The following is a 17,478-nucleotide window of genomic DNA, read 5'->3' as shown; positions in this document are numbered from 1 at the left end:
TTCTAAACTATCTAAAAAATCAACATGATAAATGACATGACACTTATTTTTTGCGATGACAGTGACTTGTTTATAAACGCAAATCTGACTAATTTTAATTAATTATGCCAAGTTAAATTTCATATACCTAAAACTGCTTGTCTCGAGTTGTAATTTATACTTTTTTATATAGAAATTATCCTTTCATTAATCTAGAATGGCCGAAGATGTTATAACGACGTTAAAAATTCTAATTATAGGAGAAAGCGGTGTGGGAAAATCCAGTCTTTTGTTGAGATTTACTGAAGACAATTTTGACCCGGAGCAAACGCTTACAATCGGTGTCGATTTTAAAACTAAGAAATTAACTGTTGATGGGAATGCCGTAAAATTAGCTATTTGGGACACTGCTGGACAAGAGAGGTTTAGAACTTTAACACCGTCATATTATAGGTTTGTTCCAATATTTTTTGGATAATTTGGATTCTCTATGTGATATACAATGATAACAGAAAATTATCATATTTATTTGTAGGGATGCCCAAGGAGCTATTCTTGTATTTGACATCTCCAGTTATTCAACATTTGCTAAACTTGAAACATGGTTGAATGAGTTAGATACATATTCAACAAAAAAAAATATTGTTAAGATGATAGTTGGCAATAAAATTGACATGGTACCCTTAATATATTAAATAATGATCATGACCAATGTTTATTAATATTTTAGGAAAATCGTGAGGTAACTAGAGAGCAAGCTATGGCATTTGCCAGGAGACATCAAACCCTTTATATTGAAGCTAGTGCTAAAACTAAACATGGTGTTCAGGCTGCATTTGAAGAATTAGTACATAAAGTGAATTATTTTTTCTTTGAATTCAAATATGGTTTTCTAATATTGAATTTTCTAGATTATTCAAACGCCTGGATTGTGGGAATCCTACAATGATAATATTCATGTGGGAAACAAAGACCATGCACCTCAAAGTGGATGTGCCTCATACTGTTCTTTAACATAATTGTTACAATAAATTAAGTCAAAAAAATGTAGGATCCAGAAAAAAATTAAGAAATCCCTTAATATTTTATAATATACAAATTACACCTTGTAATATAGAGGCATGCTTTGGTCTCTATAGTCATGTAATATATTACTAAAAATATAAGATTTTTATAGTTAAACTAACTTTAAAGTTATTATAAATAGGTATTATAATAGGTGTTGTATATGTCTAACTAGATTTAAAATATACATATATTTTATTACCAAATATCACATTTACTAAAATAAATAGTAATTTTTTTTGGTTTACCCTTAAATACACTTAATCTATAAATTACTGTTATCTGTTGTTTTGCAGTCTATTTAATACATCTTTTTTCCTTTGTAACAGCTTTGCTTTTGTCTCCCCCACAGTTTCAAGTTCTGGTGCATAGCAAATATGTAACAAACCTCCATAAAAAGATCTAAAATAAAACTGTTAATATTTCCCTTTCAATGTATAAATGTTTAACCTGGTATCCAATATTCTTTTAGCTACTCTAGCAGACTGAATACGCTTGAAATGTGCATGAAAACATTCCGTAAATATTTCTGTTTCTACATCAGGCACCAAACTTAAATTTAAGACTTCGCCATACTTGGTCAACAAATTTTTTAGTTCTTTACGTAAACCAATTGATGGAACGCCATAAATACATAAATGTTGAGATTCGTTATTAATTGTGTAGACCTAAAACATAAGAGTGTTTTAAAAAGAAAATATGGTTACCGAAAATATTTCTGGTTTATGTTTTAATTACCTTTACTGCTGTTAGTCTTCTACCCTGTCGATATAAAGGCCTAGTCAAGCAATATTCTTGTTGTTTATGATGTTTAAATATTTTAGTATCTTCTGATTCCATTATTATTCATTGGTAGAAGCAACAAATAAAATAGAGTAAAAAATACACTTAAAATAACATAAATTACCTTTTAGTTATTAGAAATTTCATTAATTAGAACATATAGCTGCCGGCTAAATAGTAAATTAAACTGAGAAAACAAACACAGAAAAATTAACAATTCTTTCTCTGAAAAAGTTGGTCCTGTTAATAAAAAAGAAATAACTTATTTAGGTAATTTTCTTGTTTTGTTTACAAATGCCGATGCCACAGCAGGTAAAAAATAGTAAAAATAGGTGACATATACTATCCGAGCCTTCTCTGTATAATCTAAAACTTACTCAAATCATATATTTATATTTAATATGATTCAGGGAAGTTAAACGTTATGGAGGTGAGAAGATATAAAAGAAGAAAATATATGATTCGATTTAAATTTCAATTTTATCAAATTTTCTTATATAAAAAGATACTCAACAAAATAGTTATTTCAATTTTATCATCATTTTAAATAAAACGCTGTTTTTCAAAATATAATCTTATACGAAAAAAATTCAATATAAAAGAAAAATCTATCATTTTAAATATTCATTCACTGTTCGAAAAAAGAAAAATAAATTAGTCTTATAAAAAGTCACTTAACAATAAATGGAATTAGATAGGTATATTTAGATAAATTTTGAAATGCTATTTATCCTTTCGTTCACTGAGGAGGGAGTTGTGCAGTCTAGAAACTTCATTTTCTAGTATATCACGACAGACAAAACCATTAACATCTATAAAATTGGCACAACTCTTTTTTGATTTTGCTTCTCGAGCTGCTGCCTTCGACTTTGGATCTTTTACTGATAAATGAAGTTCATAAATATCATCGTATTTAGACATAAAAGAACTTGCTTCCCAAACAGTTCCTTTCCTTGCTCCTTCCTTCTGTACACAAACAGCAAAAATACCTTTCTCCTTATATGACTGATAAAGTGTTAAAACACCCATCATAAAGAAATATGTTAGTACACTAAATATCAAAACTGGCCTAAAATGAAATAAAATTAAAATAAGCAACAAGACAAATTTAGAATTAAAATTTAAATGCCTTACCTTGACTGAGGAAAAGGATACAAATAATCCCAAAGCAGAGCAAACATTGCTACCCCTACTGCTATACTACAAATCACAAGCCTTCCATCCATAAGTGCAAAATTTTCAACATAATTATATTTTTTTGTTAGCACCTACAAATTAACATGTGTGAATTTGATCTTTATCCGGTTATAGTATAACATATATTTGGTAATATGATCTCTTTGGAAGATTGTATTATTAATTTAACACGAACATACTTCCTTAACTGCATCATCCAAAGAATTCTTCACTGCAGAACTGTCCCATTTATTAATTTTTACTGGTTGCTGTAAAATATTTTATATCTGTTATAGCTTATTTTTAAACATAAATTTTACCAGTTTTAAATATGGCTTTTATAAAATACTTACCTTTTCCTCCTTTCCTTTGGTATCACTTTCTTTAGGGGCCATAATTTTATAATCAATTTTGACTTTATTTTCAAAAATATGCTTGAAAAATTGAAAAAGACACGTCATATATCTGCGCCGGGCGCCGCTGCTTGAAATCAACAGAAATTCTGTTTTGCTCTTGTAATAGCTTTGGATTAGTTCTGAATATATCTGTTTCTGTTTTCGTCAACGAAACAAAATAAGACAAACATAAAATATACGTAAAAAATTTAACGTCAAATTTTATTGTCATTGATTTCTTCTTCTTATTAAATTAATTTATAGGCCTAAGCTGCCAGGACTATCCGGCATAACTTCTTCTTATCATTATCTCTATCTACATATCTTTGAAAAATAATAGTAATGGGCAATTTTATTATAATTACAGTATTAGAGAGGACCAAAAATCATTTATTTTGAATTATTGATTTTTTTTACTTTCTTTACTTGGTGCGGTGTTAGTCCTTAATATAAGCTTTTCTTTAGGGTTTATTTAACATCCTCTTTTGAATATTTGATGCACTCGAAAAAATTTTTTCTTTTCTCATATTTTACCCCTTCGTACGGCTATCCCCACAATACAGATAACCATGCTGCTATCCCCCTTGGCTATCCCCAGCCCGCAGATTAATATCCCTCCATTATCAGAAACACGTGAGGCGCATGCACATGCATTATTATATCTAAAACGAAAGTATTTCTTTCTGACTTTTTATTTTTTACATTTTCGAAAACTTGTACACGCTCCCCCTAGACAATAAAAGAACATACATACATAGGATCCTTACATACATACATCATATAACTTTTTTTCTTTTTAGCGTTTAATTTTGACAATACAATAGGTCCCAATAGCAGCTCTTTTGCGGTTTTAGAGCTAGGTCCTTGGATAAAAGCCTTGCTGTGCCTGTGCCCCTGTCTGTTTCTCCAATGCACATTGTGCTTTTCCTTGACCCAGAGTTTTAGTGCACTACGGGCCATACATTTGGGTATTCCCAGTACTGGCTCTGGACCAAGATAGGATGCCGATGATCCCTGCCTAGCTAGCTCATCGGCTTTTTCGTTGCCTTGGATGCCGCTGTGGCCCGCCACCCAGAATAATTTAATTCTGTTCCTTCGTGCCAGAGCTCCCAGTTCACCCAGGCATTCCCAGACGAGTCTGCTCGACGATACCTTTAGGTTCATAAGCGCCCCAAGTGCCGCCTGACTGTCTGAGCATATATTGATGAGCTTACCTGAATAGTAAGCTGTTATTCTATTGTTTTCTCTCGCACATTGTAGAATGGCGAAGATATCTGCCTGGAATACGGTTGATCGAGTGTTTACCCAAGGAAAAGGATTAGCTTGCTCTTGGTCTTTACCCAAATACTCCAGCTCCTGTTCCTTCAGCGGTCTTTGACCCGTCTGTCCCTAGTTAAATAACTTGAGAATACACAAGGGGGGATATACCCATATCTTTATTTAAAACCAGTTTGATATATATATAGTTAATTTTAAATAGAATATGCTAAAACTAAGTTGGATATGTCCGCATTGGACACAGTTGATACTAATATGAATAATGGAAATAAATTAGAATTATAATTGGAGCCTTTTATTGTCGTTTGATATAACTTTTTTAATCAACCTGCATATAGACTAGATTATCCATTCCACTTTATATTCCACATAGTACACCCCTTTCATAATTAAGAGGGCGTTACGGTTGGCAAACCAACGGTAACGTTCATAAAGAAGTAAAAATATTAAATAAATCTATTTTATTGTTCGTGACAAGTTATTACATTTCTAGTATTCGAATTAGATACTTAGAAGTATGAGCGATTTGTTGACTAGAAACAGCTACTTAAATTGTCGTTTTCCCCATAATTTCACCGAAATAACGAGGATTTATACAATTGTAGGGGAAACCGGAGCAAATAAGTAACAATTTTTGGCGAAGTTACAGAAGCCACATAAATTTAGTTAATACTCAAATACTCAGATAGTTAATACTCAAATTATTTAGGCAACCTAATCAAAGTTATTTTTTTTACTTAAATATCATCCTAAAATGAATTCAAGTGTGTTTAACCTTGTGCCAGTAAAGCCTTTTCATACAATATCCCACATGACACGGTTAACTCAATTCAGAATTTGTAATAGAAGACTATATTTTTTATGATTTAATTGCTATAATGTATAGGCTGGGTGCATTTCAGTTGATTTCAACAAATTCCGACCGAAGCGCTTCAACGGCAGAAATCAGAAATAATCAGTATGTATTTCACGCCGCCGTCATGTTGATCGCATTAAAATAATATTGAAATCGTTTTTTTTGTTATAATATTTAAGTATTTTAGTTTTTTGCTAGTGCAGTTATTGAGACTATAAAACACTCAGGTACGAGGGGTTTGTGTGATGTAACGCTGTTTCGGGTAATAAAAAATAAGTGAAAAAGAATTCGAACTAAGAGTCGTGTTGTGTTGTGACAATTTCAAATAATGGTAATAAAATTGCCGAAAAAATGTTAACGCGTAAAGGAGAGCGTAATTAGGGCGTTGTTGGTTGCAATAACATTCATTATCTCAACTTTCCCGGATATTCAACTCTCCCGAAACAACATTTTATAGCTTCATAGTTTCTCACACCGATTTGATCAAAAGCAAAAATGGATTCAAGCAGTTCGACGAAACAAGTGATTAAACAAAGTGCTCGTTACATAACCAGAAAATTAAATAGACATAATATACTATGAGATGATAAAATATAATTTGCAATATTAATGGGTATACTTTTTTTAATCAACTAGTGATTAAATGTTTTATGAACATCTTATAAAATTATAATTATGTAGGTACCTTTAAAAAATTTCGTCATAGCCAAAATAGCCCCAATTATAGGTCTGTTCCCAGAAGAATCCCTGACTAGTCAGCACGTTTCTCATTGGTTAAAATGCGTAGAAACCTGATTGTTAGTCAGGTTTCTACGCATTTCAACCAATAAGAAACGCGCTGACTAGTCAGAGATTCTTCGAGGAACATGGCCTATGCCGCACTAGCAAAACCGGTGGTTAAATCTATGCTCGCTACCGTAGTTGAACTCATCTAAAAAGTTTGTTTAACTGGAATAATACATTATAATACAAGATAGACCTTCTGGAGATATCAAAATATTTACTTTTTTATTTTTATTTTTAAAATCTACACAAATTGTACTTCTTAACACTTTTAGAATAATTAAATAATACTTTTTTTATATACTCGTTATTCAAATTGCGGTGTATTTGTATATTCTAGTTGTTTACGCCGATATTCTCCGATGGTGGCAGCACCGGCGGAGGTAAAGAGTTTCCCTAAACGCCGGGCCACAGCGGCATCCAAGGCAACGAAAAAGCCGATGAGCTAGCTAGGCAAGGATCATCGGCATCCTATCTTGGTCCAGAGCAAGTACTGGGAATACCCAAATGTATGCCCCGTAGTGCACTAAAAGTCTGGATCAGGGAAAAGCAGAATGTCCACTGGAGAAACAGACAGGGGCACATGCACAGCAAGGCTTTTATCCAAGGACCTAGCTCTAAAACCGCAAAAGAACTGCTGATGCTTAGCAGGAATAAATTGTGGATTACAACAGGCCTCTTGACAGGACACATATGGCTGTCAAGTGTTACCTGAACAAGCTTAACCTGTATCAAGGAAGTCTTTGCTGCGGACTCTGCGATAAAGATCCTGAAACAGCGGAGCACATAATATGTCACTGCGAGGCTCTGGATCGCAAGCGACACTTTTTATTTGGGAAAGCTAGGCTAGAACCGGAGGAACTATGCTCCCATCCTATCAAGGACCTGCGTAAGTTACTGCAGGGCACAGGGATAGGAGAATGGCTGCAGATATAGAAAGGAGACAAACACAATAGGCCTCGCAAGTCGCAGTATTTCCGGCAGAGGACGGCCCCTTGTTGGAAAAAAAATATAAGACGGTATTACTTGTCAACTTTCATAGTTCTTGGTCAACGAAAAATACCTTATAAAATTTGATTCCCTTGAGAATTTCGAAATTCGGCCGTAACTTTTTTGTTTTTTCACTGCTTCAAGAAGGACTGTAGACCTGAGTTATAAGGTTCCCCAGTCTCCCCTAACTCGAATCACCGCCACCGAACAAAAAGCCCGTGTGCATTTTCTTCTCCTGCTTCTTGGCCGGTTTAGCTACGAGGGTGACGCGCTTGATAAGCCAAGGGTGAAATTTAAAAGTACAATGCACCTGTGTTTCGTATACGCTTCTTCGGGAATTAACAGTGTATGACGACGGTCTACATGAGTATTACGCCGTGCCGTCAAGACCTAGCTGCCACTTTACTAGAAAAGAAAAATCATCGGGTGTGCGTTACAAACCTCATAACCAGAGCTCATAACGTATGGATTATGGGCAGGGACGAACTTAGTTCTAAAGACACCCTTGTAATTTATTTATCATGTCAATTTATGACATGCACAAAAAGTATTAAAAGTCATATCTTGTATGTAATTATTAATTATACAGGGTGGTCTGAACTGTATTCCGGAAACTTCGGCAGCATATTCTACAGATAAAAATAAGTAAAAAAGTTCGTATAAATATATCTCCTAAAATGCTTAGTTTCAGAGAGATACAGGGTGTAGAATTTTCATTGTTATTTCGATTTTTTCCAAATAATTTCTGAAGTAACGTCAATATTTGGATGAAAATTGGTGTCTAAGAGTTTTTTGACATGAGAAATTCGATTTTGATGTCAATATGACTCCTACTGGTAGAGGGCGCCACTTACATGTGTTTTAACTGTTTTGAAGCGTAATAACTTTTTGTTCGTACCTGTATAAAACTACCGAGGGAAAAAGTATACATCTCTGTGACTTTCTGCGTAAAAAATATATCTTTGTAAAAATCGCTACGAGCAACCGTTCTCAAGATATTTAGAATGGAAATAGTCAATACATGTCATTATTGACGAAAAATAAACACGTTGAGTAGATAGATAGTTATGTCACTGAAATAATAAATTTGGGAAATTTTTATTTTTTAAAATAATCATAAATTTTTCTGCAAAAAAATGATGATAAAATAGTTTCTGTTCAACTTTTGGCACAAAAACTTTCAAATTTATGATCTCAGTCTAATAACTATTTACTCAACGTGTTTAATTCATGTCAGTGATGACAGGTATTGAAAATTTCGATTCCAAATATCTCGAAAACCAATACTCGCAGCGATTTTTACCAAGAGACATTTTTTACGTAAAAAACGTCGTAAATGTATATTTTTTTAATCAGTAGTTTTATACAGGTACGGACGAAAAGTTATTACTCTTCAAACCAGTTAAAAATATGTAAGTGGCGCCCTCTACTAGTAGGAGTCATATTGACATCAAAATCAAATTTCTCATGTTAAAAAACTCCCAGACACCAATTTTCATTCAAATATTGACGTTACTGCAGAATTTATTTGGAAAAAATCGAAATAAAAATGAAATTTCTACACCCTGTATCTCCGAAACTAAGCATTTTAGGACATACATTTATACGAACTTTTTTACTTATTTTTATCTGCAGAATATGCTGCCGTAGTTTCCGAAATACAGTTCGGACCATCCTGTATATCGAGAAACTATGGTTATGCTCGTTGAATTTGACACTTTATGTCAGTTTAATAATATATTTTCGTACTTATATGCTTAGGTGTAAAAGTGCTTTACTTTTATGCCTAGGCGTTAAAATTACTTTTTTATATTGTCAATCACGTCGCAAAAATTAATACTTTTGTGTGACGTTTGAAAAAAAAACGTTTTTTTCGTCATTTCCAATTCATAATCCAATTTTCAGTATTAAACTCCATTGAAAAGAAGAAGCAGACGTAAAAGCAGAGAATAGGGACATTAAAAATGCATAAAAGATACATTTTATAATAGAGGTATTGAAATTTAGAAAACGTCAACATTTGACGTTTCCAGTATTTTACCAAACCGTTCCGTATCAAACCGATGTTTTTCAGGAACCGCTCTTTACCGTAGTTTACCGGTCTGGTTCGCCTGTATATAGCCATATTTACCGGTCTGGTTTGCCATATATAGTTAAAAGCAACGTCAAAAAGACAACAACTGTCAAATCGATTGGTTTCAATCATTCCAGATCAATCGATCAAACAGTCATCCGTGCCACAAGACTGAAATTTCTCAATTAACTTTACTACACTGTTAGACAACAACGGCGCAACTAGACAGAGAATATAAAAGAAATAAAGAATACTGAAAATTACATCTTCGAATTGGAGTACGGACCTGGTTTAGAAATTTTATACAACAATTGTTGAATTAATTAGTCTTGAAGCAGAACAATTAAAAACTGTGCATTTCAATTCTAACTGGAACCGCGCGGTATTATTCTTTTTGTAATTGTTTTTCGTTGTAAAATATTATCAATTAATTGTGCTGTTTTAGACGCTTTGATTTTAAGCGTTTTCTAAATAATAAGGGACCATTACAAAGCCGCGTATCGTACCGAAACCATAATAACGTTTGTTTGTAATTATGGAAAATTTATATTTAGTTTGATTTTGGTTGTTTTCTAGGAGCAAATAAAAAAGTAGTGATTATTAACAATTCTATTCATTTATATTCAATTTGGAGCGTAATAAATTCAAAAGTGGACCAATAAATAAAATAATTGTTGCTATTATCTGTTATGATCGAAAGTTCAGATAAAACTTATGAACTTTCTTTACAGCTACATAGTTAATGTAAACAATAGTGACTATTTAAAATTTGAAATCACAATTATCTACCTTCACTCTATCATTTCCCTCATATTTTCTCCTCGTTCTCTGTTTCTCTGCTGTTTTTACGGCTTCTTTAAGTTCTAGTACTACCTAAATGTTCCCGAAACTCGAATATCTACTAATATTAACAAATTAAAGCTAAGGGACACACTACTCTGCAGGGAATGTAAACAAGAAGATCATGGGCTATGCGATTCCCTGGCTCTAAGGTTAATCAAAGAGTTAGTTCATTCCAGGTGTAGTCCGGCCTACATAGGTACAATACAAAACGAGTCCAAATCCTAACAGTTCTCTTGGATCGTACTATCTCCACTGATCAAATGAAAATGTACATTTTTCTCCAAATTTTCCGACATTGGTTTATAATTGTTTCGTATTTTCATATAAACTAGGAAAATACGGGATTCTTCTCTAGATTTATTTGAATCTTATTCATAATATATTTCATAACGACGGTTATCACAGAAAAGCAATAATCACGCAAATTCTGTGGGGAAAATGGGGAAACGCCAGAACACCTCATCACTGAGTGCGCCAAGACGACAACGTTCATGCCATAAATTTTGGTAGGGCTGATGTCGGAGATGGAGAGCTGGCCTCTGTGGAGCCGTCTCAGATACTGGCTTTTGTCAAAGCCATATATAACTTATCATACAGTCTCTCAATGTAATAGATCTCTACGGTCGCGGTGATTAACCCCTCCCAAACAGCTACATTCTGTTATCTATAATTACGGCTGATGTGTTAGCTGTTAGCTGTTATTTTATCTATTATTTTTGATAGATATAAGGCAATTTTAACAGTTGCTACGGAAAAAAAAAACTATTTAAAGTATCTAGATAAATACTATCAAGATTTATTTTTTTAGCAGATACGTCTATTATAAAGTGTTGACGTTCTTTTTTATAATAGATGTATCTGCTAAAAAAAACTGCTGATGTTTGTTGTATTGCCACTGAAATCGAAATTTAAATCAGCCACACTAATTTTTCTCATATGCTCTTTCTTCGGTATTTTTATTCAATGATAATTTTGGTGACATTTTGCACAAAGATAAAATTCTTCGCACTGCACTGATTATTTAAAGTACTGACAAAAGCTACGAAACAATTCATCCTTTCTTCTCACTCATCTAGAAATTTCAAAGGTTATTTACATTGCGCTTAGATTCCTGCGTTTTTGCCTGCTCTTGTCTCATTTTACAGTTGGAACCAATAGATAGGCTCTTTTTCATTATTCTACTATAGTTTTTTATTGTCGCACCGCTCTGGGAAGCTTTCAACAATTTTTCTCGGTTTGGTTTCTTCCGTTTCGGTACGATCGTTCATTGTACTCAAAAACTGTATTATCTATTTAATATAAAACCATTTAGAAAGTAGCGTAAAGCGAAACAGTAGTGTGTTATTTTGTTTTGATATGGAATGAACGAACTAACCGCAAGAATGAATAAAGTTGTTGGATAATGTATACCTAGAAATAAAATTTACTATTTGTAATTTCTAAATAAAGGTTTTTATTTAAGCTATCTAACAGTTTTGATATTTCTCTATCTTCTTGATTTTTATACCATGTTTTGGATAGAAAAATGTTGTTCAAAATTGGAAAGGTTTGTTGAGAAATTTGAAAAAAAAACAACTAAATTAGTTATTTATAGTTTTTTTATTAAAATAAAAATAGTTTGGGTACCTAGGTCGACTCAGCCTTAAATGAGTACTTGGGATTCACAATCCTGAGGTAATAATAGGCGGTTGAAGCGTAGTGCTAGCCACATTACCTTCCTTGTATACCGAACGGCTCTAGTATAGCAAGCTGTACCTTGCTACTCCCAAGGCGTTAAACGCTATATACGGGAGGTATTATTTATATTTAATAGTTTCAGAAATATTAAGAAATAAATAAAGAAATATTTTTTTCAGTTTTTTTTTAATTATTAAAAATACAAGAACAAACCAAAATTCAACCGTAAAATACAAGAGGTGGCACATTGAAAAATGTCATATGAAATATAAAACCGCGAACATCTGCGAAACCGTTAAAAATTTTGAAATACTCTAAATACAAAAATGTTCATTTTTTAATTCTCCACCTATTAAAAAAATAATATACAGGGTGTTCGATTTAAAAAAAATAGGAAAATTTATTTTATATTTTAAAAAGTTTGGCGTAGAATTTTGAACACCCTGTATGTTTTAAGATTACGATATTTATAGTAAAGCAAGTACAGACCATCTGAAGTAAATACGTAATATAGTTTTGATTTCAGGACAGTTCTTGTGTTTTTAATATTTTTTTTAAGAAAAGCTGAAAAATATATATTTTTTTAACTATCAAAATTTATTTCTCATATACTTAAGATTATGTAAATATTAAGATTATGTAAAGCAAACTGAAAAGAAACCAAAAATGTAATAATATACAGGGTGATCTATTTCCAAAGCCAAAAATCGTTCCGATCCGCTCACACTTTTTTGAGTCATCCTGTAGAAGTTAAATGTTTTCCTGGAATACTTCCTAGTACATAGTTCAGGGTTCAGGTGTGCACAACATATAGTTTGATTTCAGAACAGTTCTTGTATTTGTAATATTTTTTTTAAGGAAGGTTAAAAAATATACAGGGTGGTCCGAACTGTATTCCGGAAACTTCGGTAGCATATTCTGCAGATAAAAATAAGTAAAAAAGCTGGTATCAATGTATGTCCTAAAATGCTTAGTTTCGGAGATACAGGGTGTTGAAGTTTCATTTTTATTTCGATTTTTTCCAAATAATTTCTGAAGTAACGTCAATATTTGGATGAAAATTGGTGTCTGTGAGTTTTTTGTCATGAGAAATTTGATTTTGATGTCAATATGACTGCTACTTGTAGAGGGCGCCACATACATATTCTCTAATTGGTTTTTCTTTTTAAACATAAGTAACTTTTCGTCCGTACCTGTATAAAACTACCGAGTAAAAAAATATACATTTGCGAGGTTTTTTTTTTCGTAAAAAAGTTCTTATACAGGTACGGACGAAAAATTATTACTCTTCATAACAGTTAAAATACATGTAGATGGCATCCTCTACAAGTAGGAGTCGTATTAACATCAAAATCAAATTTCTCATGTCAAAAAACTCTCAGACACCAATTGTCGTCCAAATATTGACGTTACTTCACAAATTATTTGGAAAAAATCGAAATAAAAATGAAATTTCTACACCCTGTATCTCCGAAACTAAGCATTTTAGTGCATACATTTATAGGAACTTTTTTACTTATTTTTATCTGCAGAATATGCTGCCAAAGTTTCCGGAATACAGTTCGGACCCCCTGTATAGTGAACATATGTGCTCTAAATAAGTATTTTATTACAGAGCCTATTATAGAGACCGGACTCAATGTTGCAGGACACTGTGTAGTATCACGTAGTATGTATTTTCTTCATAGCGTGTATTATGCCCTTTGATTTATGTTTTGGATTTCGTCTTTTTCTAATTACGGTTTTATATACGCCTCAGACTTTTTTACTCTTTCTTCCCCTACTCCACTACAATAATCCATTATCCACCAAGATATAGCTCCAAACGCGAATAAAAATCTCGTTTAAGTCATATAACCGACGATTAGCAAGTCGGTGGTCGGCCATTCGCGGGCATTTTTACATTGTGTGCAGATGGAGCATAGTTCAGTTCTTGGGAAAAAGTCCACTTCCTCCGAGCCAATTAGTTCGTTGGCACCGATGAGAGAAATTCAGCGACAAACAATGAATGCCGTTCTGCAAAAGCTGAAATGACTGCCTAGCTACTCGCTGATGTTCGCGCTCGGTGCCGTTACGGCATTAGCGAAATTCATTTCAACAAGATAGAAATATAACTTGAAAGACGGTATCCTCTTTTGTATATAGGATTATATAGAATGGCCTGGGCGCTCGCTCTGAGCTTGTATTACAAATCTCTAGGAAACTACAATGTTTCATAATGAGATCTTTCGATTAAAAATACACTGACCGGGACGCATATTTGTAAACGACGTCCATGATCGCGATTCGGTTCTAGGCCGAACGATACCGCTTAAACAGCATACGATATCGCAAATCCGTCTGGTGAATAGCATCCGTGTTTCCAAATTTTAACTGCCTTAACACCTCTTATAAACACCAGAAGATATCGCGACATTTGGGTGCTCGTAATCAGCATTCAGGATCGCAAATTTTGTTTGGCAACCCAAATTAAACCAGCTAAAAATAAAAAAGGTTTTTTTTTTCAAGTGGCCACCCCCTTCCAATTTCCAATAACAACCACACATATTGTTGCTTAACTTTGGTGATCGTACGAAAAAATACATGTTGACGTGCTGTTGATTCATAAAAATTTCGATTATTATATAGGACTAAAAGTAAATGTTGATGATTGGATCGCAAGAATTAATATACAGTATGTCCTCGGATTGTCTTTACAAGAGGAAAAATGTTTTTATTATTCACATTGTGAAAAAAAAGCATTCTTCATAAAAATGTTTCTTGTTCTAAAATGGTTATCCTGTTTATACTTTTCCAAAATTTCATACCGTTTTAGATTTGAAAAATCAAAACGTGTTTCTATGGTAATATAATTTCGTTTTCATTCTTTGATAGATCACGTCATATTTTTTGTTGTTTTATGTTAAAAAAAGAAAATTTTTTTAAAGAAGCACAAAATTTATTTAATTCAATGCTACGGAAAGGGTAGTTATCGGAAAATGTAATACTTTAACAAGCAAAGATACTTTAGCAAAAAATATGACGTTGATCAAAATTAATAATAACCATCTATCAAAGAATGAAATCGAAATTATATTACCAGCCTATTCATTTTTAGAAAAAAATCAACAATATTTTCATGTTTTTTCTAATTTTCTCTAAAACGGTATGGAAATTTGGAAAAGTTTAAACGGGATTAACCATTTTAGAACAAGCAAAATTTTTTATGAAGAATGCATTTTTCTCAAAATGAAAATAATAAAAAAATCCTTTTGTAAAGACAATCCGGGGACATACTGTAGGTAGATACTCACAAAACCGCTTGTTTCAGACACAAATTACAATCATATTGTAGTTTTCTTTACTTGTTATTTGTTATTGTATTTTATTTAAAATCTTTCATAAAAATTGTTTACCATGTCAAATATTGAAACGACGAGAACTTTTGCGACTTCTACTAAGTATATTACCATTTCGAAATGACAGTTAAAATATCTTTGAGACTCAAATCTCGTTGATTGAAATGGAGAATTTTATTTATCGGATTTCTTGGCATAAGGCAGCAAATGGTGTACTCAAATTAGAACATATTTGTATTGCAATTAATACCGATAACTCTCGATCTCATAACAGTTCGCTACGAGCACCAAATGATACTCGAAACGAATCTATAGGTTAGTACTTCTAACGATGGCATGCCAAGCTTTTTAAGATGTTCAGCATTCCAACGTTAGTTCTTATTAGGTACGAGCAGTACGGCATCGGTATTTACTGTCGTCGTTAATAACATTAAAGCAAATAGGTTCGATCTAATATAAAATGTCTTTAATAAGAGTCAATTTTAGTAACCAGATTCTATAAAACGTTGTTTTTTTAAAAATTAGTTTGTATCTTTGAATAAAAAGAGAGCCTATCAACAATAAGTTGTGATAATTACCTTAAATAGAGTTTTTGACCGCCCGGTCAGTAGTTTTAGAGGGCGCCAAAATCATAATACAGGGTGTTTAAAAAAACTTGTGCCATCTCTCGTGGGGAGATTCTATAGTTTTAGAAAGGAGAGTATGCTATAGTTTTAGAAAGATATTTTTAAATTTTTTTCAATTAATTAAAAATATACAGGGTGTCCCATTTAAAAAGCAAATTTTCTGTTGATAATTCATAAATTATTAATTTAAAAAAAGGTTTACTTAGAGCATTACATTCTACGTAAAAAGATGTTTTGGAAATGTTTTCATAAAAATACAAAATTTTCCATAGCAAAAAAGTTACAGCGATTTGTTAAAAATGCACATTTTTGAAAAACACCCCATATCTTCGAAACGGTAACAGATATCGATATGTGGTTTTCACCTTCACCATCATATTTTTTTTATAAAAATTGAGCTACAGACACCGATATTAGTTTTCGTCTATCTCCTCCAGAAAAGGGTGTTTCCCTTTAAAAGCGTCCAATTTGACCCACCCTGTACAATATTTTATTTAAAATTTCATAGAAGTAATTAAATCCCTATTGAGCATATGTTATAATACATCTTCGAAACTTATGTCATATACGAACGCTTTTAAAAAATAAGTACCCACTCCTCGGTGGTGCGGGCACCAGATACCCATCTCCTATGCTTGCCTCTTCTCTCCTTGTTTCTCTGGGCAACGCTCCCGCTTCCACCGGAGCGTATCTCCGCGGACGAGCTCATTACCTACGAAAATTGCCAGCAAAAGGAGACGGTCGTCGCTTTTTTCACCTCCTCTTCGTCTCTGCAAAGATTGGGGAAGGAATCAGGTGAGATGTCTGAAATCAGTGCAGTTTTCAGTCTTTAGCAAGAAAATTAATACGAATTGGCACGAAAAGATAGAAAACAATGTCAACGCCTTTGTGTCGGGTGCATTTCTTGAAAAAAGCCTCTATATTTCGCTACTGAAAGAGAAACAACTAATGATGGGATAAATCGAGCGAATGACTAGTGATGGGAAAAACCGATTAATTTCAATAATCGAGTACTCGAGTTTCAAGCGATTGCAATAACCGAGCGATCGCTCGAGTGAAATATCGCTCGTATTTAAAAATACGGTTTTTCGACCGCCGCTTGTTGTAAGTACTCGTTAACGCCAAGCGCCAAGCAGTAAGTTGCGTGCGCAGGGCACATATTCTTTTGGCATTGAATGGCAAGTAGCAAGCGATTCGCTTGATCGCTTGATTTAGTTTATTTCAAAGCATTGTCGATGTTGGTCGTGAAATTTTGTCCCTCAGATACGCAATTGATAACGTCGTATAAATTTGCTACCTGCAATGTATGTAGAAAATTCGCTCGGCTTTTTATCGAGTACCTATGTCACATTAAAATCGGATTTCAATTTATTTCATTCCAGGATCACTTGCGTTCGTCGCTCGTAATTCATCACTTGCATCGTTCGTTTATAATCGAACGATGTCGGTTATTTCAATAATCGAGTACTCGAGCGAATTTTCGCTTGAGTTATCCCATCAATACAAATGGCGAGTTACGAGCGACGAACGCAAGCAATCCTAGAATGAAATAAATTGAAATCCGTTTTTAATTTGACATGCTCGATAAAAAGCCGAGCGAATTTTCTACATACAT

The 17,478-nt window shown here is 33.1% G+C and overlaps 3 protein-coding genes across 3 annotated transcripts; 1 reads left to right on the top strand and 2 right to left on the bottom strand.

Moving 5' to 3' along the window:
* The first annotated feature begins 19 nt into the window (after nt 1–19).
* Nucleotides 20–1,271, top strand: LOC115875171 (ras-related protein Rab-18-B). The gene is made up of 4 exons (XM_030890577.1): nt 20–432; nt 515–656; nt 710–835; nt 891–1,271. The coding sequence occupies exons 1-4, from the start codon at nt 197–199 to the stop codon at nt 996–998; spliced, it is 612 nt and encodes a 203-aa protein (XP_030746437.1). The 5' UTR covers nt 20–196; the 3' UTR covers nt 999–1,271.
* LOC115875172 (RNA-binding protein 48) lies at nt 1,256–2,394 on the bottom strand. The gene is made up of 3 exons (XM_030890578.1): nt 1,783–2,394; nt 1,495–1,712; nt 1,256–1,446 (listed from the first exon to the last, which is right to left on the bottom strand). Exons 1-3 carry the CDS (start codon nt 1,882–1,884, stop codon nt 1,323–1,325), a joined length of 444 nt encoding a protein of 147 aa, XP_030746438.1. The 5' UTR covers nt 1,885–2,394; the 3' UTR covers nt 1,256–1,322.
* Nucleotides 2,395–2,436: 42 nt separating this feature from the next.
* LOC115875170 (probable signal peptidase complex subunit 2) lies at nt 2,437–3,508 on the bottom strand. Its single transcript, XM_030890576.1, has 4 exons — nt 3,357–3,508; nt 3,204–3,272; nt 2,962–3,095; nt 2,437–2,896 (listed from the first exon to the last, which is right to left on the bottom strand). The coding sequence occupies exons 1-4, from the start codon at nt 3,462–3,464 to the stop codon at nt 2,551–2,553; spliced, it is 657 nt and encodes a 218-aa protein (XP_030746436.1). The 5' UTR covers nt 3,465–3,508; the 3' UTR covers nt 2,437–2,550.
* Between the last annotated feature and the right edge of the window lie 13,970 nt (nt 3,509–17,478).

Source organism: Sitophilus oryzae, unplaced genomic scaffold, assembly GCF_002938485.1.
Source record: "Sitophilus oryzae breed Bouriz unplaced genomic scaffold, Soryzae_2.0 scaffold_1350_pilon_pilon, whole genome shotgun sequence".
In the NCBI taxonomy this organism is placed as follows: Eukaryota; Metazoa; Arthropoda; class Insecta; order Coleoptera; family Curculionidae; genus Sitophilus; species Sitophilus oryzae.
Note: the sequence above shows the minus strand (reverse complement) of the source record. Positions and strands in the feature narration are given on the sequence as shown.

Bases quoted from the DNA above. Each gene is read 5' to 3' on its own strand.
- LOC115875171 (XM_030890577.1), top strand. From the start codon at position 197: ATGGCCGAAGATGTTATAACGACGTTAAAAATTCTAATTATAGGAGAA. The intron at 657-709 runs GTACCCTTAATA...TTAATATTTTAG, and splicing joins TTGGCAATAAAATTGACATG to GAAAATCGTGAGGTAACTAG. The intron at 836-890 runs GTGAATTATTTT...TGAATTTTCTAG, and splicing joins TTGAAGAATTAGTACATAAA to ATTATTCAAACGCCTGGATT.
- LOC115875172 (XM_030890578.1), bottom strand. From the start codon at position 1,884: ATGGAATCAGAAGATACTAAAATATTTAAACATCATAAACAACAAGAA. The intron at 1,713-1,782 runs GTAATTAAAACA...CTTATGTTTTAG, and splicing joins GAAGACTAACAGCAGTAAAG to GTCTACACAATTAATAACGA. The intron at 1,447-1,494 runs GTTAAACATTTA...GTTTTATTTTAG, and splicing joins AAAAGAATATTGGATACCAG to ATCTTTTTATGGAGGTTTGT.
- LOC115875170 (XM_030890576.1), bottom strand. From the start codon at position 3,464: ATGACGTGTCTTTTTCAATTTTTCAAGCATATTTTTGAAAATAAAGTC. The intron at 3,096-3,203 runs GTATGTTCGTGT...GTTAATTTGTAG, and splicing joins TGGATGATGCAGTTAAGGAA to GTGCTAACAAAAAAATATAA. The intron at 2,897-2,961 runs GTAAGGCATTTA...ATTTCATTTTAG, and splicing joins TATCCTTTTCCTCAGTCAAG to GCCAGTTTTGATATTTAGTG.